Raw genomic sequence first — 23,217 nt, 5'->3', positions numbered from 1 at the left:
ACGTACGTATATATACACATATATATAATATAAATATAAACACACACATATATATAAACACGCTATTTTTTTCCTTTCATATTACATGCACACACACACACACACACACACACACACACAGACACACACACACACACACACACACACACACACACACATGCATTTTCCTGTCTGTATGTCTATAGCTATCTTTGGTACATATATTCATACATATCTATGTATAATTTCCATTTGTTTCACAAAGAAATAATCCCACTATATGTAGGAGTGGAAATTGACATGCTTAATAAACAAAGCCTGATACATGTATTTTCATTGAAATTGGAAAAGCAATATAATCGAAACTTTTATGCATCTGTTTGATCAGAAAATCGAGCTTCACTCAAAAGGAAACTCTCATTGTCATACATCTTTCTACCAGTCTGTGTATGCACACACACATACACATATGTTTGTATATGTATACATCCATTTTTCAAACACGCACCATGTAATGAGTTTTTTTCTCGTCAACATGTTCTTTCTATTTAATTATCTTTCCAGTATTATTTAGTATTAACTGTTATCAATTAAAAATCGCAAATGTACCTTTTTTATCTACATTCCTTTGCGTGTAAAAAAAAAAAAGTTTATAAAGCACCTCTTCCGTTGTTATTCGTTTTAATTTATATAAATATATATTGTTTGTTTGCATTATGTACACAAATGTGTATTTCTACACACATGGGTGTATAAAAAAATAATTAGACATATTGACGTATAGATAAGCATATTTAATAATAATTAAACGATCATACTCCTACGTAAGGATAATCATACCTTTAAAATCTTCATTCATAAACTTTACTTTAGATGAAACAGAAAAAAAAAAAAAATATATATATATATATATATCCCAAAATTTTCTACAGATCGGTACAAGGACAGTCGTGTTTATCTTCATCCGTAGAATCCGCCACGATATCCTCCGTATCCAAAGCCCCCGTATCCGTAGCCACGACCTCCGTATCCGTATCCAAGTCCGCCCAAACCGTATCCACCATATCCCAATCCACCGAAGCGACGGTAGCCGGGGTCAGCCACGGGGTCAGGGTCAGCTACAGGGTCGGGCTCAGGCATGGCGTTGCTCCAGCTCACCAGGCATGCCAGGGCCACCACCAGGACCGCAACCATCGAGAACTGAAGGCATGAAAAGATCCAATGATAATAATAACAAGGTCTCATCTTACTATAACGATAATGATAATAATAATGATAATAACTGAAGGCATGGATATCAGTAAAATTCATGATCAGTCTTTGCCTGAGAAATGATACATACGCTCGTATTTTTATTTCAGTTTCTTAAATGCAAGAGGAACATGATTTCAGGCCAACGGTAGTTTAATATATATAGATACAAAGATGTTTTGATTATAAAGAAACAGAACATCAGTACTGATGTATATCATTATCCTCATTATTATGATTATCTAACTGCACCCTGAATATTAAAAAGGTACTAGCTTACTGATCCACTCACCTGCTTCATGTTGAGAGTAAGATCTTACTATGTACTCAGCGAAGGAAGCCAAGACTATGTTCCTAACCCTCGTTGGGTCCAGGCTTTTATAGGGTGCAAGACAGTAGCACTCACGCATTCACTGTTTCCGGAAGGTCCTTGAGCAACGTTGGGAGGTCCACCTCAATTCTTTTTATGTCCGAAACGTAATATCCCTTACTTTTTATTTGCGAATATAGCCACACAGACTTGCACACAAGCACATTTATAGGTATGCACACACACAAATATATATATATATATATTTCTAAACGTAATGTCCCTCACTTTTTGTTTGCGAATATAGCCACACAAACTTGCACACAAGCACATTTATAGGTATGCACACACACAAATATATATATATATATATATATATATATATATCTAAACGTAATGTCCCTCACTTTTTGTTTGCGAATATAGCCATACATTCTTGAACACAAGCACATTTATGGGTATGTATACACATATGTATATACAGACATGCAAACACACATAGGAGCAAAAGAAATATTATATTAATATGCAGTTCCATTTGATTAAAACGTGAGACTCGCATCTTTAAAAGTGCAAACGCAAACACACGAACACATGTTTTTACTTTTTGTTTTCGTTTCTAGTTTAGATCAAACGACATAAATATGATATACTTAAATTTTGATTGAAGATACATACCCCTTGATTGTATCCAGCTACTTCCTGTGTATCAATTGCATGGTATATCTGTCTTTTTATCTCTTTATCTTTCTATCCATATACCTATCTGTTCATATCTATCAGTATACTTATTCATCTGCATAGGTCCTGTAAGATGACCACTAGTATTGGTAAATGTTTAAGAATGAAAAAAAAAAAAAAAAAAATATATATATATATATATTCCATGAAAAATATATACACTGAGAATTAAAACAATGATTTGAGTATAAAAAGTGACAAGGTTGCTAGAAGCTAATATTCATCTGGATCATTCAATTTTTGTTTTACAATGTAAATTAAATTGCTTTGAAAACTTTATTGACTAAGTGATTCAGGGTATTTTAGTCCAATTTATTTTCCTCTAATTAAAGTAAGGCTAATGATAAATATAAATATTCAGTACTAGAAATCAAGAATGCGTGGTGACCTTTCCAATATATTTTTTTGAAGTACGATGGGCAGGAGTCAGTTATCAGAAATATCTTTATTTATAAGAACCACGACTCCTTTAACCGTATCCAGCGAAGAGACGGGAACCGGGGTCAGGCAAGCGGTTAGGGTCAGCTATACACACATACATTTACTCACATGTATACATATTTAGCTATATATCTACGTATATCTAATTGTACATACATATGCACAAACTTGGAGTACACACAACCGTTTATCTATACCTAACAAATTAATACTCTTTATATATAATATATATACACAGGACTGTTACTTGTATACGTACATGTAAACTGTTTACAGACACATACATACACATAAATATTCATAGATGGGCAGATAATACGATTTTCTTTACTTTTCTGCCTTCAAAGACATACAGATGAATATGCGAATAGAGTGTGTCTTACCATAGCTACATACACGTTTGGAGGGGAAATAATGATTCAGTATGTTAGAAATAATGACAAGGATCCTTATACACGCAATTCCATTATTCAGGATCCAGAGGGCCATTTGGTCCCCGAGTCAGTGAGCGATACATACTCATGACACTGATGAACTAATATGAACAATTGTCTTAGTGATTTCTGGCTCGATAGTTCTGATATATATATATTTATTTTTTTGCATGAAGAAACTAATGGACGTAAGAAAATGTTTATTATGCAATGATTTTAATTATTTTTTCTTCCAACTTTCTATCGTTTTTTTTTTTTTTTTTTTATTATCCCTCTTCTGGAATTTCCCTTCTCTACAGTCTTTTCCTGCAACCTCCGTAAAACAAATTAGAATTGTTTCTCTATTTTCATTTATTTGTTACACTATTTATTTGCATTTGTCATTTATTTATTTTGGTTACGGTAAATAGATAAATCTATATATTTGTATATGATAATCAGATATAGATGAATAAATACACGTCTTCTGGATTCTGTAAACGATCATACTCCTAAGTAAGGCTACTCATACCGTAAAATACTTTGATCATAAAGTTTATTTCAAAGGAAACAGAAAAGAAGACATAAAATAAGGAGGCTTTCTGTCCAAAAATCTACAGATCTCCGTAGTCATATCTAGCATCTTCATCCGTAGAATCCACCACGATATCCTCCGTATCCAAAGCCCCCGTATCCGTAGCCACGACCTCCGTATCCGTATCCAAGTCCGCCCAAACCGTATCCACCATATCCCAATCCACCGAAGCGACGGTAGCCGGGGTCAGCCACGGGGTCAGGGTCAGCTACAGGGTCAGGCTCAGGCATGGCGCTGCTCCAGCTCACCAGGCATGCCAGGGCCACCACCAGGACCGCAACCATCGAGAACTGAAGGGATGAAAATATTTAAGATGCAAGGGGAACATTATTTAAGGACAAGGCGAATTATTAGACGCACATACAACTATTCATAAAGAAAGAAAACTCAGAGCTTGAAATGATACTTTCTTAAATCTCAGCAAATATTTATCTACATAAAAGACATCAGCTTACTGGTACACTCACCTGCTTCATGTTGAGAGGAAGATCTTACTATGTACTCAGCGAAGGAAGCCAAGACTATGTTCCTAACCCTCGTTGGGTCCAGGCTTTTATAGGTTGCAAGACAGTAGCACTCACGCGTTCACTGTTTTCGGAAGGTCCTTGAGCAACGCAGGAGGTGCACCTTATCATTTTGTTACATGTCCAAAAAGTAATATCCCTCATATTTTGTTTGTAAATATAACAATGCATGTCTGTACACACACGCAAACGTATACATACATACATGCATCATATGAACATATACATGAAATATACATACAGTATATGTATATATACATACATATTACTCCTACATATATGATTGTACATGTAGACAAAAAATTGCATGGCCACACACACACACATATATATCTGTGGGTATGCACATGTATGTGTATATGTATGTGTAATATGCATTACTAAAACTATACCTATATATATACATATACACACACACACACATGTATATATATATATATATATATACATACATATATATGTACATACCTATATGTGCATACCCCCACACACACATATATATACATATATATTTATATATGCAAATTGCCCATGCAAATATAAGTATGCAGATAAAAAATGCAGTTTATAAATGAACCCACCCATATCCACACAAGAACACACCTTCATACACACCCATTCACACATATTTTAAATGAAATATTGAGAAAGTGTAGGAGACACAACCAAATATTTCCCTCAATGTATTGTTACCGATATCTATATATGTATCTATCTTAATATCTAGTTGAAATGAGGTTAATTATAACGGTAAATGTTCATATAATTCGTTTCAGAAGTAACAGAAGACTCTACAGTGTCCTTTCCAATAACCACTTAAAGTACAATAGACAGGTGTCCGGTCTCGAAAATATCCGTAAAAGCCAGCGCGACATTCTCTGTAACCGTAACTAACATAGTCGTATCCACCATATCCGAATCAGCCGAAGCGACGGTAGCCAGTGTCAGCTATGGAGACAGGGTCTGCCACGGGTCAGGATCGGTTGCGGAATCGGAGTCAGTGTCAAGTACATGGTCAAGGTCAGTCTAGGGATCAGGGTCAGCTACGGGGTCAAGGAAAGCTACGGGGGCAGCCAAAGGGTCAAGGTCAGCTACGGGGTCAAGGTTAGTTACGGGGTCAGACCTAAGCATAGTACTCCTCCAACATAATATAGCCGCCACCAGGGACAGAACTATCGACAGGTACAGTACAGAAGAAAAAAATCTAAATATCACGTTTGCATATGGCGATAAGCATCGTTACCTTTAAGATTTTCATAATCATAAATCAATATCACTATGTGATACTGAAAAAAAGATAAAGCAAATCTGTCCGTGCGATATCATTAACCCCTATGTACATATTTAGCAGGATTTTCATTCGCCTTCTTGTTTACACGTCAGCTTTACTATATACTGAGCAAAACAAACGGAAATTATGCCAGTGCAGTAAGGAAAGCCTTATAAAGCAAACGCAAGTATTTTTTTCCGGAAAGTCCTTGAGGAAGTGGGGAAGGTCCACCTTATAGAAGTATTTTCGACGACAGACCACAGTGCCTTTTATACAGTGTTAATGAATATACAAGAACATGCGTAAATACAAGGACATCCGTTTTTGTTTCTTATGTGTTACTCTTCTGTCGTACAAGAAATATCTCCGTATATAGACAGTAAATAAATGGGCGCACAGAGAAGCACACACACACATATTTTCGTGTGAATGTATGCGTGTCCACAAATACGAGACCTGACTAAAAAAGAAAAAGAAAAAAAGAAGCATACTAGTAATACGAGGAAAATGTTACATTCCCCAAAAGAGAAACCTCGTTGACACTCTTCACACTCTGTGATGTTCTCACTCCTGGAAACTTTTTTCGACGTCCGTTTTATTAATCATTATAACATGCTGTAATAATATGTAATCACCAACAAGTTATATAGATGACAAATTATTTATAAACACCTACATATGTGCATATATATATATATATATATATATATGAAACACATAAATGGTATCTGTTTTCTATTGGAAATTCATACGAATATATTTGAATATATACAGTATACACATGCACACACGTGTGAAACACACACATATATGCGCATACTCTAGAATGTCTAGATATTCTACTGTATATATCTTACATATTCACTGGACCCACGTGCAGACCCAGATACAGCGTACATGTATGTTTGTAAATTAATACCTAAACACTAAATACATTCGTCATCACTCACATGTATTCATGTTCTTGCAATTGCATATGTAGTAGTAGTTATTTCATAAGAAACACAAAGATGAAATTGTTTGATGTCCGCTTCGTGTCTTGTATAACTGCCCAGTATCGTAATGATCTTTATCAGAAAAAGCCACTGCGATATCCTGTGTATCCGTAACTACCGTATCCACGACACCCATAGCCTTATCAACCATATCCCAATCCTCCGAAGCGACGGTAATTGGGGTCACCCACGGGACAGGGTCAGCTACAGGGTCGGGCTCAGGCATGGCTCTGCTCCAGCTCACCAGCCATGCCAGGGCCACCACCAGGACAGCAACCATCTGAAGGCATGAAGAGATGCAATCATGATGATAATAATGATGATAGTGATGATAATGTTAATAATAATAATATTAAAAGATGTTTGCACTAGTTTTTCATAAATATGAATTTCGTGTAGTATGTAAAATAACTATCATTTGCTTTTTCCTGAGGTTCAGCCTATATAGAGCAAATTATGTCAAAATTATTGACATAAAAAGAGCGGGGATTTTATAAACGCTTACATAAGATTTATTTCAATGGAATTACTATGAAAATTGTGTCTATAGACGCACGCCTATATTACTCACAAGCTTCATGATGCGAGTTTTCTCAGCGAAGTTAGCAAAGTTTATGCAACTGCAGTAACAAAGCAGATCTTATAAGGGTCAAAGGACCACACTCAAGGTCGTGACGCATTTAGTATTTTCCGGAAGGTCCTTGAGCACTTCCAGGGGTCCATCTTGCTGATGTGGTCTGGTCGCTTTTTCCATAAACAAACGTACATAAATACTGTATGTATGAATGTATGTAGGCATGTTCATACACACACACCATACGCACACATGTAAATGCACACATACACACACACACACACACACACACACACACACGCGCGCGCGCGCGCACACACATACACAAACACACACACACATACATATATCAATTCATATACTGTACACATTCATGTCGATATACATACATGCAAACACAATAAATACATACATGTACATATGTACACACACACACACACACACACACACACACACACACACACACACACACATGCATACATACTATATGTGTGTGTGTGTGCGTGTGTGTGTATGAATGTGTGTATAAACATACATATACATATATGTATGGATCTATATCTATATTTCTCGCGCTCTCTCTCTACACACACACACACACACACACACACACACACACACATATATATATATATATATATATTTTTACTTGGCACTGGAACATCATCAAGTGGCACCTTTCTAAAACTTCCTCCAACCCTCGCACTCTTTTGCTTTTCATGTCACTCCGGCGAAGCTTTGCCTTGTTAGATCTTTGACGTTTGTCTTATCATTTTGTTTTTGGCCTTCCCAGTTTCCTCTACCCGTTCACAATGTCCAGTAGTAAATCATATCTTTGACTTTTGCTCCGTGGCTCTACTTTGCTTTCGTTAGCTTCTGACCACACTTCATTATGAACTGGAAATCATTTAACATAAACATTTAAATATAACTGTATTTAACATCCTCCACTATTTCAGCATAACTTATTCAACAAAATCTTAAACTATTTAACAAAATAGCAACTTTATCTTTCTTTGCAAGAGAATGATTTCCAATAACTGATTTGTGATATGAATTTAAACATTAGTAACCTGAATTAAAACTTAAAAGATAAATACTACAAACAATAAGAAAACATCGCAGATAGAGACACTGAACGTTTTGTTTTCTATTCTAAATAATTTCAAAATACTTGGAAATAGTTTTGAGTGAATTCCTACATATCTAAGAGAGTATAAGAAAGGAAACGTTACTTCGAGAATTATTCCGCAAATATTTTTCTGAGGAAGGACGTAAAATTGTCTTCAATATTCAGATATCAATTTTCCGTTTCTTCGAAGGCGAGAATACCGTAAATATTCCGATGAATTTGTATTTTTAGTCACATATTTTTATTTATTTTTTAGTTTTTGATTTATTCACCTATTATCATTATTGTAACAATAATTACTGATATCGTTTTTATTATCATATTTTATAATCATTATTATTATTACAATTTCTTTGTACATATGAATACGTGTACTGTATTATAATGAGGATCATAATAGCTCTAAATAATCGGTCATATAATTCATTTGAGAAGAAAACAGAAAGTGAAGATTTTGTAGTCTCGATTTCAATATCCTCTTCAAGAGCGGTAAGTAGGAGTCCTGCGTCAAGGATATCTTTATTCGTAATAGCCTCGGCGATATCCTCCGTAGCCGTAGCCCCCATATCCATGTCTATTGAAGTGACGGAAGCCTGGGTCAGCTTCCTCCGTATCCAAAGCCCCCGTATCCGTAGCCACGACCTCCGTATCCGTATCCAAGTCCGCCCAAACCGTATCCACCATATCCCAATCCACCGAAGCGACGGTAGCCGGGGTCAGCCACGGGGTCAGGGTCAGCTACGGGGTCAGGCTCAGTCATGGCGATGCTCCAGCTCACCAGGCATGCCAGGACCACCGCCAGGGCCAGAGCCATCGAGATCTGTAGACATGAAATAAAGATAGGTTAGGCACAAGAAGTGATTAGTGCGTTCTTTCCATTAAATATCTATAGATGTAAATTGGATGTTATCTCAAGATAATGGTTCGCATGAAATGAGAGATCAATACTACTGCTGCTACTAGAAGTAATGGTAGTAATAGTAATAGTATAATAATACTAATCAAATAATTATGATAATTGTCGATATATGTAATTAATATATAAATATTTTTTACCTATAATATATAAATATTTTTTACCTATAAATATATATTGTTTACCTATAAATATATAAATGTTTTTTACCTATAAATATATAAATATTTTTTACCTATAAATATATATTTTTTACCTATAAATATATAAATATTTTTGGCTATGAATATATAAATATTTTTTACCTATAAATATATAAATATTTTTTACCTATAAATATATAAATATTTTTTACCTATGAATATATAAATATTTTTTACCTATAAATATATAAATGTTTTACCTATAAATATATAAATATTTTTTACCTATACAAGTATCATGCACACTCGCTAAAAAGAATCTTTACTCGGAATATATGAAGCTTCATAATATGTTCGAACAGTGTTTCAGAGTTGATATGTATCATAGCAATATTAGACCACATAGACCATTCGTAGCGTCATAATTAAACACCTTACTTTGAGGGACTATCAAGAGCTGGAATATCAAATTTAGGTATTTCGGAGCTAACCATGTCTTTGTGGAACCAGCAACACCAAGCAACTGGATCCACCTGCGACAAGACCAGAGGTAGGCGCCCTAGATGCACAACGGAAGATCAAGTAAATGTTTGATAGCTAAATGGATTTGAGAAGGGGGGATGGCCGGTAGTTACCACATCTTACCGTGAGTCTTTTCTTCTTTTCATTTTTTTAAATTTTATCAATCCATAACTACTGCAAGGGATGCGGACCCCTTTTGTCAAAAACCGTGGATGCACAGCAGCGGGTATCGTGGAGTTAACGGATGTCGGCCCCGGCAGATTTACGGGGTATGCCTACGTGGAAATCTTGGACGAGATGTTTCTATCATTAGCGAGGGGATGGTGTTCCCTGAACTGGAGGCATTTCACCTCGTCCAGGATAACACGAGCAGTATCGTGAAGGCGTGATTTCGGCAACGCCCCGAGATTACACTATGCCACATCCACCCAAATCGCTAGATCTAATTCCCAATGAGAATGTTTGGGCATTTATGACCAGACACTTCTCCCAAGATCATATCCGCAATCGCCATAAGGTTGTTGCCTTAGCACCTACGGCATGGGAGCGATTGTTCTCTCCAGACGACGCCAGTTAACGGCGGCGTTAGTGGCATCCATAACACCAGACTTGCCGATGTTCGCCAAGGTGAACGGAATATTAAAAGTATTATAAATTTTAAAAACTTTAATATGCATGTGCATATGCACATATCTTTAATTACTTGAGTTCAAGTTATTAAGTTTAGGTTATTTTGAATATAAATAACTTATCCACAGTAAACCAACGCATATTGGTGTACTAGATAAAGAACTATTCTAGTGAGCGTTCGTATAAATTTCTCTCGTGTGATACGTAAACATCACTTGATTACATATAACTTCATATGTTGTACTAACGTAACTTAATTTATTTCGTATTCGTCGCTTTCGTATTTATTAGAGTATTGCTTCCAGTAATTGTGATTCGTGAAATGACTTTAAACATCGGTAAACTGAATTACTTAAACGTAACGGGAATTTTTTTTTTTTTCAAGAGCATCGGAAGTAGAGACACTGTGAAGGTTTCTAACGCTTTTTTTCAAATAGATATTTTTGAAATGCACAATATTGTACAATATTTAGATTTATTGAATGTAGAATAAGAAAACTATCAATTGTTATGAGAGTTATTGTCACATGCAAATATTTGTCTATTATAAACTCAGATGTGTAGAATTTAAATATCTATATAATCCAAGGCTAGAATACTTCAAATAGCCAAGCCTAAATAGTCATGTCTGTGCTCTATGCTCAACGGAGACACCGTGGATGGTGTTCCTAAAGCAACTTGAATCTGAATTCATATGGAACAATGCAACATGTTTGAGAAAAAGGCTCAAGGTAAATGTTTTTGGGAGTGTGCTTGTAGGATCATTTATTCTGTATAGGATACAGGCACATGTACACATCTGTAGAAAAGTGTATGATATATATGTATATACATATAGAGAGAGAAAAAGAGAGAGAGAGGTTCGTTTACGTGTATTTAGGTGTATCTCTGTGTATATGTGGGAGTGATCACGTATATTTTTAAGTCCTCTTTAATTCACGCAACTTTCAGGTGATCTTTCCATTTCTTTCGACGGCAAACATGGCAGCTAATGACTGAACGTAAAACAAGGCATACATATTCATATATATACAGAAATAGATATCTATGGTGGTGATTGTGTGATTGTATATGTGTCAGTATATATATCTGTAATATATATGTATATATATATGTGTATACACATATATGTATATATATGCATACATAGATAAAGACATAGACTTTATATATCTATACATATGTACGTGCGTGCATTTATGTATATGTTATTTTCTATACCATATACCTATATACAGACATGTTTATATAGCTACGAAGACATATGCATGTATACATATACACACATGTCTATATACGCATGTATACAAACCTGTACACGTATATGCACATATACATATACATGCAGTCAACTACTCTACTTTGTACTCATAGTATGCAATCACAAAGACTAATAGAAGTGAAACACTGAGATGAGATTATGAATATAGATTATGGAAAAATTAATGATGAAGATTTTTGACCCTTTAAAAACTCTTTAATTAGGTTCGATACATTTTTATTTCTATATATAAGTGCTTGCACACTATCGTGATGAGGATCAAAATAGATCTAAATGTTTATTCATGAAGTTTATTTGAGAAGAAAACAGACAGTGAAAATTTTGTAAGTAGGAGTCCTGCCTCAAGGATATCTTTATCCGTAATAGCTTCGTCGATATCCTCCGTAGCCGTAGCCCCCGTGTCCGTATCCACGACTTCCGTAGCCGTATCCACCATATCCCAATCCACCGAAGCGACGGAAGCCAGGGTCAGGGTCAGCCAGGGGGTCAGGCTCAGGCATGGCGCTGCTCCAGTTGACCAGGCATGCCAGGGCCACCACCAGGAGCAGAGCAAACGAGATCTGTAGACATGAAATTAAAACGGTTAAGTGCAAGAAATGGAAAGTGCATTTCTTAATTAGATCTCAAAGTAATGGTTCGCATGAAGTGAAAAATAAATATTACTGCTGTTATTACTACCACTATCAATAATAGTAGTTGTAATAATGATGATGCTAATGAAAAAAAAGTGATATACCACACAAAAAGCCATATTATAATCATATATTCATAATTACGTGTGTACTCACCAGCTTCATGTTGAGAAAATGTTCTTGCTGTGAACTCAGGGAGGACTGTGCATCTACAGCAAGGAGTCACACCTTTTATGTGTCACAGGACAATTGCCAAGGCTACTCGCGTAACGTGTTCCAGAAAGACCTTGAATATACAATAATATCTAATATATCTACAAATAGAGATGCGACCACATACAAACACGCATACGCACGTACTGACACTCATGTGTGTTTACATATATAGGGGCACGTAAATAGATTCAGCTAGCTATAAATCAATATAGATCAAATATGGGACTATGAACTATATGATACATATGGTATATATATGCCTATGTCTCTCTGTATATACGATATATATCTATAAATCCTTACATATATGCACACAAACACACACACGCACGTGTACATGTATGTGTATATATATATATAAACATAAATATATATGTATATATTTATATTTCTGTCTATACATATATTATTCTGTCTATATCAACCTACACGTCTGTGTATGCAATAACATGGCTAACGCAAACATACATCCACAAACTTGTTTATCCATGTGTGTATGCACATTCATGTTTTCAAAAGAGAGCATATGATTTCCGTTTATCTTTTTCATTGGGTTATTTTGTATAATAAAAAATAAAAAAATATATAAACCAGTGTGTGAGGTTAAGGTTGTATTGTATTGAACGTTCCTTTCATGTGATACGTAAATATATGCACATAACCTCAGATGTTATATTATTTCATCCATGCGTGTTCCGAATGCGTCTCTGTCTTCTTATATTTGTGAGAATTACTTTAAGTAAATGTGATTTGTGAGATATGACGTCACTGAGAGCTCTAAACTAACCGAAAGTCATATTATACAAAGGTAAGAATTAGCGCTGACTTAACCGCAAAGTACTTTTTCGTGAACGTGGCACCGCGAGACTTCGCTTAGGTTACTAAATTTTGTTGCTATGGGAAGTGTGATTCATAATGATGCTTTGTTCTTCCAAATATACATGGATTTTGCAATCTAGTTGAATTCTATATTCATTTACTTACAAACAAGATTGAAGGTTTTTAGAAGTGTACTTGTGGGATCCTTTTTTATTTATTGCATACAGGCACAGACAGATCTGTCTAAAATGTCCGAAATATATACACATACACATATATCAATATATACATCCATATATATTTGGATATCCTCATACATACATTTATGTGTGTGTATGTGTGTGTGTGTGTGTCTGTGTACTGTGACTGTGAGTGTATTTGGGTGCATGTTAATGTGTGGGTGTTTACGCCATGTGTTTTTATGTGTGCACGTGGGCGGATGTGGATAGAATTATGTCAGTAGATTGCAAATGCAAAAGAGACTAATTTCATGTTCAGGTCATGCAACTCTCAGGTGATCTTTCCATTTCTTTGGACGTTGAAAATAGCAGCTAATGGCAGAACGTAAAGCAATACATATACATATATATTTATGCCTGTGTGTGGTTATTTACGTGCAAGTATCTATATATATCTATATATATTTAAACACATGATATATGTATATATATATAAACATACAGTTGTATATATTTATAAAAGTGTACATGCACATATGTATATAATTACCTCTATTAATTTACCTACGTACTGACATATATGTATATATAATCATATGCACACATATAAGTATATATACATGTACATGTATATATATTCACATGCACATACTCGTATACTTGCACACAGTGAACCAATATAAGTTATCTTAGCAAGCTGTCACAGAGACTAACATCTAAATTATAGATCATGGAAAAATATTTAACAATATTTTTTAATTTCTTTATTAACACGATAAATGTGATTTGTATATTTTCATATATATATATATATATATATATATATATATATATAAGTGCGTGAACAGTATCATAGTCAGGATCATAATAGAATGAAACATTTATTCACGAAGTTTATTGGAGAAGAAAAACGGGAAGTAAAGATTTTGTAGTGTTGCTTTCGATATCTTCAAGAACAGTAAATAGGAGTCCTGCGTCAAGGATATCTTTATCCGTAATAGCTTCGTCGGTATCCTCCGTAGCCGTAGCCCCCGTGTCCGTATCCACGACTTCCGTAGCCGTATCCACCATATCCCAATCCACCGAAGCGACGGAAGCCAGGGTCAGGGTCAGCCACGGGGTCAGGCTCAGGCATGGCACTGCTCCAGTTGACCAGGCATGCCAGGGCCACCACCAGGAGCAAAGAGAACGAGATCTGTAGACATGAAATTAAAACGGTTAAGTGCAAGAAATGATTAGTGTATTTTTTTCATTAGCTTTCTACAGATGTAATTTGGAAGCAATCTCAAGGTAATGGTTCTTATAAAATGAATGATAAATATTACTGCTGCTATTACTACTACTATTAATAATAAAAGTTATAATAATGCTAATGATAATGAAAATTATGATATACCACAAAAAATATGACTCATATATTCATAATTACGTATGTACTCAACAGAGAAATAACACACACAAAAAGCCATATGAGTATCATATATTCATAATTACGCGTGTGCTCACCAGCTTCATGTTGAGAAAATGTTCTTGCTGCGAACTCAGCGAGGACTGTGCATCTACAGCAAGGAGTCACACCTTTTATATGTCACAGGACAATTGCCAAGGCTACTCACGTAACGGGTTCCAGAAAGTCCTTGGGTATACAAAAATATCTAATATATCTACAAATAGAGTTGCGAACAAACACGCATACATATATAGACCTAATATGGGACTATGATATATATGATATATATTGTATATACAGATTTATATCTGTATATACGAAATATATCCATGAATATTTACATATATGCGCAGGCGCACACACACACACACGTTTAAATGTATGTGTACATATGTAAACATACATATAAATATATATACACACACACCTGTTTATACACATATACGTCACTGCCTTCTTATATCTGTGAGGGTTACTTGAAGTAATTGTGACTTGAAAAGAATTTAAACATAGATAAATTTAATCATTATGGGGAAATAATAAATCTAAAGCTTACTGTTTTTATATATGATCTGATTAAAAAAAAAATTTATTTTAATGTATTAAAATTATTATAAGATAAGTGGCAATAATATTAATAACAGTAGCAATAACCAAAACCAAATGAAAAATAATGATATATCGAGGTTCAATGACTTCAGAAATTGATCATTATCAATGTTTTAGCTATTATCATATTCACCTTACATGTGCATATTCACTGAGAGCTTTAAACTAACCGGAAGTCATTATACAAAGGTAAAAATTAGTGAACGTGGCGCCTTGAGACCGCTCAGGGTACTAAAAAAACTTGCCATGTGAAGTGTGATTCATAATGATGCCTTGTTCTCCCACATACATGAATATTTTAATTTAGTTGAATTATATATTTCTTTACTTACGGACTTCTTTTTGAATTATGCTGGTGCGTTGTGCTTTTATACAATTTGGATCTGGATTTATGTATAGTACACTTCAGAAAAAATAAAAATAAAATATGTATAGGTGTCTGTTTTTGGGAGTGTGCCTGTGTAATTTTTTTAAAGAATTATAATTGCACACAGACATGCAAATCAGTCTATAATGTCCGAAATATATATACCCATATATGTATATACATACATATATATGTGTGTGAGTGTATTTAGGTGCATGTATATATGTGAGTGATTACGCCATGTGTTTTTATGTGTGCGCTTGGCGGGTCTGTATAGGAGAACTACAGCAGTAGAACAAGCTTTCAAGTGTCAGAAAGACTAAATTTATCTTTAAATCATGAACATTCAGGTGACCTTTCCATTTCTTTGGACGGCGCAAATGGCAGCTAATGGCAGAACGTAAAACAAGGCACACATGCATACATGCGGATGTATATATATATATACATATATACATATATATATATATATATATATATATTTGTGTGTTTGGATGTATATGGTTCCTTACGCGCAAGTGTATATATATTTATACACATGTGATATGTATATATATATGTATAAATATGTATATCTATATATAAACATATACAGTTGTATATATCTATATAAATATATGTAAATATATATGTATTTTTCTATATCTAATTACCTACGTATTGACATACATGTATATACAGACGCACACATATACATATGTATATTCAAAGGTAGAAGACAAAGACATCCAATGTGTAGAGGAATTCGAATATCTGGGAAGTCTTTTCACAAGTGACAACGACATCAGTAGAGAGATCAAGAGACGGATAGGAAAAGTTTGTGGTGCTATGGGTGGGTTTAGCAAGATATGGAATAGCAAAGTGATAAGTGTTACTACCAAGATCCAGATACTGCGAACTTGCGTATTCAGTATTCTTCTCTACGCCGCGGAGTCCTGGCCTTTGAAATGAACTGCTACCGAAGAATCCTCAACATCAAATGGTTTGACAGAATAACCAACATCAGCATCCGTGACAGACTAAAATGTCATGAAACGATTGTTCAAATCATTATCAAAAGGAAGATGGGCCTGTTCGGACATATTTGCCGCATGGACGACGACAGACTGGTTAAAAACACGGTTTTTGGTATAGCAGAAGGCACCAATAGAAGAGGTCGCCCTAGACGTGAGTGGCTCGACGACATCAAAGACTGGAGCCAAAGTAGAATTGCCAGCCTTTTCCATACTGCGCAAAACAGAGACAATTGGAGAACTCTAGTCAAGCAAGCTGTAGACACCAACGGGCATTGGTCCCATGGAGATTAAGAAGATATTCAAATGCCCTCACACTTGCACACAGCCAACCAATCCATTTCTCTTAGTAAGTTATCACAGAGACTGACAGAGGTGGAATCCATAATTTTGAAAGTGATAAATTATAGATCATGGAAAAATTAATGAGCAATATTTTTACATTTCCTTAGCAACACGATTATTGTGATTAGTACATATTCATATTTTCATGTATAAATGCGTGAACAGTATCATAGTCAGGATCATAATAGAATGAAATATTTATTCACGAAGTTTATTGGAAAAGAAAAACGGGAAGTAAAGGTTTTTTTTCTAGTGTTGATTTCGATATCTTCAAGAACAGTAAGTAGGAGTCCGGCGTCAAGGATATCTTTATCCGAAATAGCTTTGTCGGTATCCTCCGTAGCCGTAGCCCCCGTGTCCGTATCCACGACTTCCGTAGCCGTATCCACCATATCCCAATCCACCGAAGCGACGGAAGCCAGGGTCAGGGTCAGCCAGGGGGTCAGGCTCAGGCATGGCGCTGCTCCAGTTGACCAGGCATGCCAGGGCCACCACCAGGAGCAGAGCGAACGAGATCTGTAGACATAAAATTAAAACGGTTAAGTGCAAGAAATAAGTGCAGTTTTTTATTAGGATTCTACTACAATTATCATTGCTAGTAGTCGTAATAATGATAATGCTTATGGAAAAAATGATAACTGATTTGTAGAGAAATAACACACGCACACAAAAAAGCCATATGAGTATCATATATTCATAATTACGTGTGTACTCACCAGCTTCATGTTGAGAAAATGTTCTTGCTGTGAACTCAGGGAGGACTGTGCATCTACAGCAAGGAGTCACACCTTTTATAAGTCACAGGACAATTGCCAAGGCTACTCGCGTAACGTGTTCCGGAAAGACCATGAATATACAAAAATATCTAATATATCTACAAATAGAGATGCGACCGCATACAAACACGCATACGCACTTACTGACACTCATGTGTGTTTACATATATAGGGACACGTAAATACATTCGGCTAGCTATAAATCAATATAGATCTAATATGGGACTATGAACTATATGATACATACGGTATATATATGCCTACGTCTCTCTGTATATACGATATATATCTATAAATCCTTACATATATGCACACAAACACACACACGCACGTTTACATGTATGTGTATATATATATAAACATAAATATATATGTATATTTATATTTCTGTCTATACATATATTATTCTGTCTATATCAACCTACACGTCTGTGTATGCAATAACATGGCTAACGCAAACATACATCCACAAACTTGTTTATCCATGTGTGTATGCACATTCATGTTTTCAAAAGAGAGCATATGATTTCCGTTTTCATTTTTTTTCATTGGGTTATTTTGTATAATAATAAATAAAAAATATATAAACCAGTGTGTGAGGTTAAGGTTGTATTGTATTGGACGTTCCTTTCATGTGATACGTAAATATATGCACATAACCTCAGATGTTATATTATTTCATCCATGCGTGTTCCGAATGCGTCTCTGTCTTCTTATATTTGTGAGAATTACTTTAAGTAAATGTGATTTGTGAGATATGAAGTCAATGAGAGCTCTAAACTAACCGAAAGTCATATTACACAAAGGTAAGAATTAGCGCTGACTTAACCGCAAAGTACTTTTTCGTGAACGTGGCACCGCGAGACTTCGCTTAGGTTACTAAATTTTGTTGCTATGGGAAGTGTGATTCATAATGATGTTCTTCCACATATTCAAGAATGTTGCAATCTAGTTGAATTATATATTAATTTACTTACGAAAAAGATTGAAGGTTTTTAGGAGTGTGCTTGTAGGATCCTTTTTATTTATTGCATACAAGCACATACATGCACATATATCAATATATACATCCATATATATGGGATACCCTCATACATGTATACACACACACACACACACACACACATATATATATATATATATATATTTGTGTGTGTGTGTGTACTGTGTTTGTGAGTGTATTTGGGTGCATGTTAATGTGTGGGTGTTTACGTTTTATGCGAGTGGGCGGGGGTGGATAGAATTATGTCAATATATTGCAAATGCAAAGAATACTAATTTCATGTTCAGGTCATGCAACTCTCAGGTGATCTTTCCATTTCCTTGGGCGGTGAAAATAGCAGCTAATGGCAGAACGTAAAGCAAAGCACACGTGAATATATATATATATATATATATATATATATGTCTGTGTGTGGTTATTTACGTGCAACTATATATATCTGTATATATATTTAAACCCATGATATATGTATATATATAAACATACTGTGTATATATTTATACAAATGTACATGCACATATATGTAATTACCTCTATTAATTTACCAACGTACAGACATACATATATGTACATATAATCATACGTACACATATAAATGTTTATACATGTACATGTGTATATTTATTCACATGCATACTCGTATACTTGCACACAGTGAACCAATATAACTTCTGTTAGCAAGCTGTCGCAGAGACTAACATGTAAATTCTAGATTATGGAAAAATATTTAATATTTTTACCTTTCGTTAGCAACACGATAAATGTGATTTGTACATATTCATATTTGCATATATAAGTGCGTGAACGGTATCATAGTGAGGCTCATAATAGAATGAAACATTTATTCAAGAAGTTTATTGGAGAGAAAAAAAAAACAAAAAAAAAAACGGGAAGTAAAGATTTTGTTGCTTTCGATATCTTCAAGAACAGTAAGTAGGAGTCCGGCGTCAAGGATATCTTTATCCGTAATAGCTTCGTCGGTATCCTCCGTAGCCGTAGCCCCCGTGTCCGTATCCACGACTTCCGTAGCCGTATCCACCATATCCCAATCCACCGAAGCGACGGAAGCCAGGGTCAGGGTCAGCCACGGGGTCAGGCTCAGGCATGGCACTGCTCCAGTTGACCAGGCATGCCAGGGCCACCACCAGGAGCAGAGCAAACGAGATCTGTAGACATGAAATTAAAAGTGCAAGAAATGGAAAGTGTATTTCTAAATTTGACTTCTACATATGTAATCTGGAAGTGATCTCAAAGTAATGGTTAGCATGAAGTGAAAGATAAATATTACTGTTGTTATTATTACCACTATTAATAATAGTAGTTGTAATAATGATGATGCCAATGAAAATAGTGATATACCACACAAAAATCCATATGATAATCATATATTCATAATTACATATGTACTCACCAGCTTCATGTTGAGAAAATGTTCTTGCTATGAACTCAGCGAGGACTGTGCATGTACAGCAAGGAATCACACCTTTTATATGTTGCAGGACAATTGCCAAGGCTACTCGCGTAACGTGTTCCAGAAAGACCTTGAATATACAAAAATATCTTATATATCTACAGATAGAGATGCGAACACACACAAACACGCATACGCACGTACTGACTCATATGTGTTTACTTATTTAGGGACACGTAAAAAGATTCAGCTAGCTCTAAATCAATGGACATCTAATGTGGGACTATGATATATATGATATATACACACCTATATCTATCTGCATATACGATATATACCTATGAATCCTTACATATATGTATGCACACACACATTCACATGTATGTGTTTATATATGTACACACACACACACACACACACACACACATATATATATACACATTTATTTACTGATCTATCTGTCTATATATATCATTCATGTGTACTAAGTATACATGACTTATATACACAGGGAAACACATTTTTGTGAGTATATGTGTTTGCACATTCATGTGTTCAAATGAGTACATCATTTTCGTTTCTCTTATGAGATAAGTAAATATATACAAATAACTTAAGAAAAGACTTGCTCTTAAGCTTACTGTTTTCAAATATGATTTAAATATTTCTGAAATAAATTTTAATGTATTGGAAATACTATAAGTGGCAATTGTTATGGAAATTAGAATTGCAGGCAAATATTGGTCTGAGGAAAGACAAAAAATGAATTCCTATATGACGATAATGGCGATAATATTAATAAAAATAACAATAACCAACATTAAATTAATAAAGAAAGGGATATGTCGAGGTTTAGTAATTGGTTTCAGAAATTGATCAAAGTACACTTTAAGGAGAACTGCTCATTATCACTCTTTTTGCTATTATTACCACATTCCTCTTACACACATACGCACATTCACTGTGAGCTATAGACTAACAGAAAGTCAGATTATACATAGATAAGAATTAGCGTTGATTTGACCTCAAAGTACTCCTTCGTGACCGTGGCACCGCGAGACTTCGCTCAGGGTACTAAAAATTTTGTTGCCATGGGAAGTGTGATTTATAATGATGCCTTGTTTTCCCACTTACGCATGAATATCTCAATTAATTTACTTACGAACTTCATGTTATGAGTTATGTCTGTGCTTTGTGCTCTTAAAACAACTTTGATCTGAATTTATATACAATACATTTCAGAAAAAATATAGGTAACTTTTGGGAGTGTGCTTGTGGGATAATTCATACTTTTTGGCATACAGGCACATTCATCTGTTAAAAAATGTCCGATATATATACATACACACATATATATATCTATATACACATATAGACACACATATATGTGTTTATATATGTATGTAAGTGTGTGTGTACATTTAAGTGAAGCTATATGTTTTTAAATATACGCGCGGGCGGGTGTGTATATACGAAAGCTATGTCAGTGTAGCAGGATTGCATGAATCTAAGACTTTAGTTATGTGACATTCAGAAGATCTTTTATTTTTTTTGGACGATGAAATGTTAGGTATTGATAAAACATAAAACAAGGCATACATGCATGCGTACATACACACACACACTCACACATATTAGCAGATATATGTGTGTACAAACATATATGTGTGAGTGTGTGGTTTATGTGTATATCTCTCTATATATACGTATATATGTGTATGTGTGTATCTATGAATATGTACTTATCCATATCAATATATATATACATATATATACACAAACGCACACACATTTACACGCACACATACACATGCGTATCTATATCTATATATGTATGTACATCTACATATATATACACACAATTAACCATGTTAAAATTCATGATCAACAATATGTTAAAATTCGTGAACAATATTTTACTTTTCATCAGCAATACGATAATTATGTACTTATTTGTATATAAAAGTGAGTGTGCACTGCCATAGTGAGGATCATAAAAGTTTTAAACATTCATTCATATAGTTTACTTGAGAAGAAAATCAGGAAGTGAAGATATTGTAGTTTTCTCTTCAATATATTTTTCAAGAGCGGTAAGTAGGAGTCCGGCGTCAAGGATATCTTTATCCGTAATAGCTTCGTCGGTATCCTCCGTAGCCGTAGCCCCCGTGTCCGTATCCACGACTTCCGTAGCCGTATCCACCATATCCCAATCCACCGAAGCGACGGAAGCCAGGGTCAGGGTCAGCCAGGGGGTCAGGCTCAGGCATGGCACTGCTCCAGTTGACCAGGCATGCCAGGGCCACCACCAGGAGCAGAGCAAACGAGTTCTGTAGACATGAAATTAAAACGGTTAAGTGCAAGAAATGATATGTGCATTGGTTTTAGGAGACTCCCATTCATATAATATGGAATTCACCGCAAGGAATAAAGTGAAGTAAAAATTTAATAAAAATATTAACACTAAAGTCTGCTATTTAACTTCCAAGACATTGCGCACAATGTAACGACAGCAGCAATAATGATGAAATTGGCAATAGTGGCGAAAGTTCTCAACACATGTAAAGAAAGGATTGAAAAAGGTAGGGAAGCTCAAACTATACATTTAATTTACTAGTCATTTACTGCTTTTCTCACTTACCAGCTTCATGTTGCGAATATGTTCTTGCAGCGGACTCAGCG

The 23,217-nt window shown here is 35.0% G+C and overlaps 2 protein-coding genes and 5 long non-coding RNA genes across 7 annotated transcripts; all 7 read right to left on the bottom strand.

Annotated features, from left to right (window-relative positions):
* Positions 1-643: 643 nt before the first annotated feature.
* LOC125041446 (prismalin-14-like) lies at positions 644-1,661 on the bottom strand. Its single transcript, XM_047636419.1, has 2 exons — positions 1,523-1,661; positions 644-1,179 (listed from the first exon to the last, which is right to left on the bottom strand). The coding sequence occupies exons 1-2, from the start codon at positions 1,529-1,531 to the stop codon at positions 940-942; spliced, it is 249 nt and encodes an 82-aa protein (XP_047492375.1). The 5' UTR covers positions 1,532-1,661; the 3' UTR covers positions 644-939.
* A 2,013-nt stretch (positions 1,662-3,674) lies between these two features.
* Positions 3,675-4,312, bottom strand: LOC125041445 (keratin-associated protein 19-2-like). The gene is made up of 2 exons (XM_047636418.1): positions 4,198-4,312; positions 3,675-4,020 (listed from the first exon to the last, which is right to left on the bottom strand). Exons 1-2 carry the CDS (start codon positions 4,204-4,206, stop codon positions 3,781-3,783), a joined length of 249 nt encoding a protein of 82 aa, XP_047492374.1. The 5' UTR covers positions 4,207-4,312; the 3' UTR covers positions 3,675-3,780.
* Positions 4,313-11,992: 7,680 nt separating this feature from the next.
* Positions 11,993-12,607, bottom strand: LOC125041480. The gene is made up of 2 exons (XR_007116281.1): positions 12,507-12,607; positions 11,993-12,278 (listed from the first exon to the last, which is right to left on the bottom strand). It is a non-coding gene; the product is annotated as an uncharacterized LOC125041480 (long non-coding RNA).
* A 1,836-nt stretch (positions 12,608-14,443) lies between these two features.
* On the bottom strand, positions 14,444-15,109 carry LOC125041479. The gene is made up of 2 exons (XR_007116280.1): positions 15,071-15,109; positions 14,444-14,759 (listed from the first exon to the last, which is right to left on the bottom strand). It is a non-coding gene; the product is annotated as an uncharacterized LOC125041479 (long non-coding RNA).
* A 2,434-nt stretch (positions 15,110-17,543) lies between these two features.
* Positions 17,544-18,175, bottom strand: LOC125041478. Its single transcript, XR_007116279.1, has 2 exons — positions 18,065-18,175; positions 17,544-17,864 (listed from the first exon to the last, which is right to left on the bottom strand). It is a non-coding gene; the product is annotated as an uncharacterized LOC125041478 (long non-coding RNA).
* A 1,792-nt stretch (positions 18,176-19,967) lies between these two features.
* On the bottom strand, positions 19,968-20,573 carry LOC125041482. Its single transcript, XR_007116283.1, has 2 exons — positions 20,539-20,573; positions 19,968-20,293 (listed from the first exon to the last, which is right to left on the bottom strand). It is a non-coding gene; the product is annotated as an uncharacterized LOC125041482 (long non-coding RNA).
* A 1,974-nt stretch (positions 20,574-22,547) lies between these two features.
* Positions 22,548-23,217, bottom strand: LOC125041481. The gene is made up of 2 exons (XR_007116282.1): positions 23,177-23,217; positions 22,548-22,865 (listed from the first exon to the last, which is right to left on the bottom strand). It is a non-coding gene; the product is annotated as an uncharacterized LOC125041481 (long non-coding RNA).

This window comes from Penaeus chinensis, chromosome 30, assembly GCF_019202785.1.
Source record: "Penaeus chinensis breed Huanghai No. 1 chromosome 30, ASM1920278v2, whole genome shotgun sequence".
Taxonomy (NCBI): Eukaryota; Metazoa; Arthropoda; class Malacostraca; order Decapoda; family Penaeidae; genus Penaeus; species Penaeus chinensis.
The sequence above is the reverse complement of the archived record's forward strand: the minus strand, read 5'-3'. Positions and strand labels throughout refer to the sequence as shown.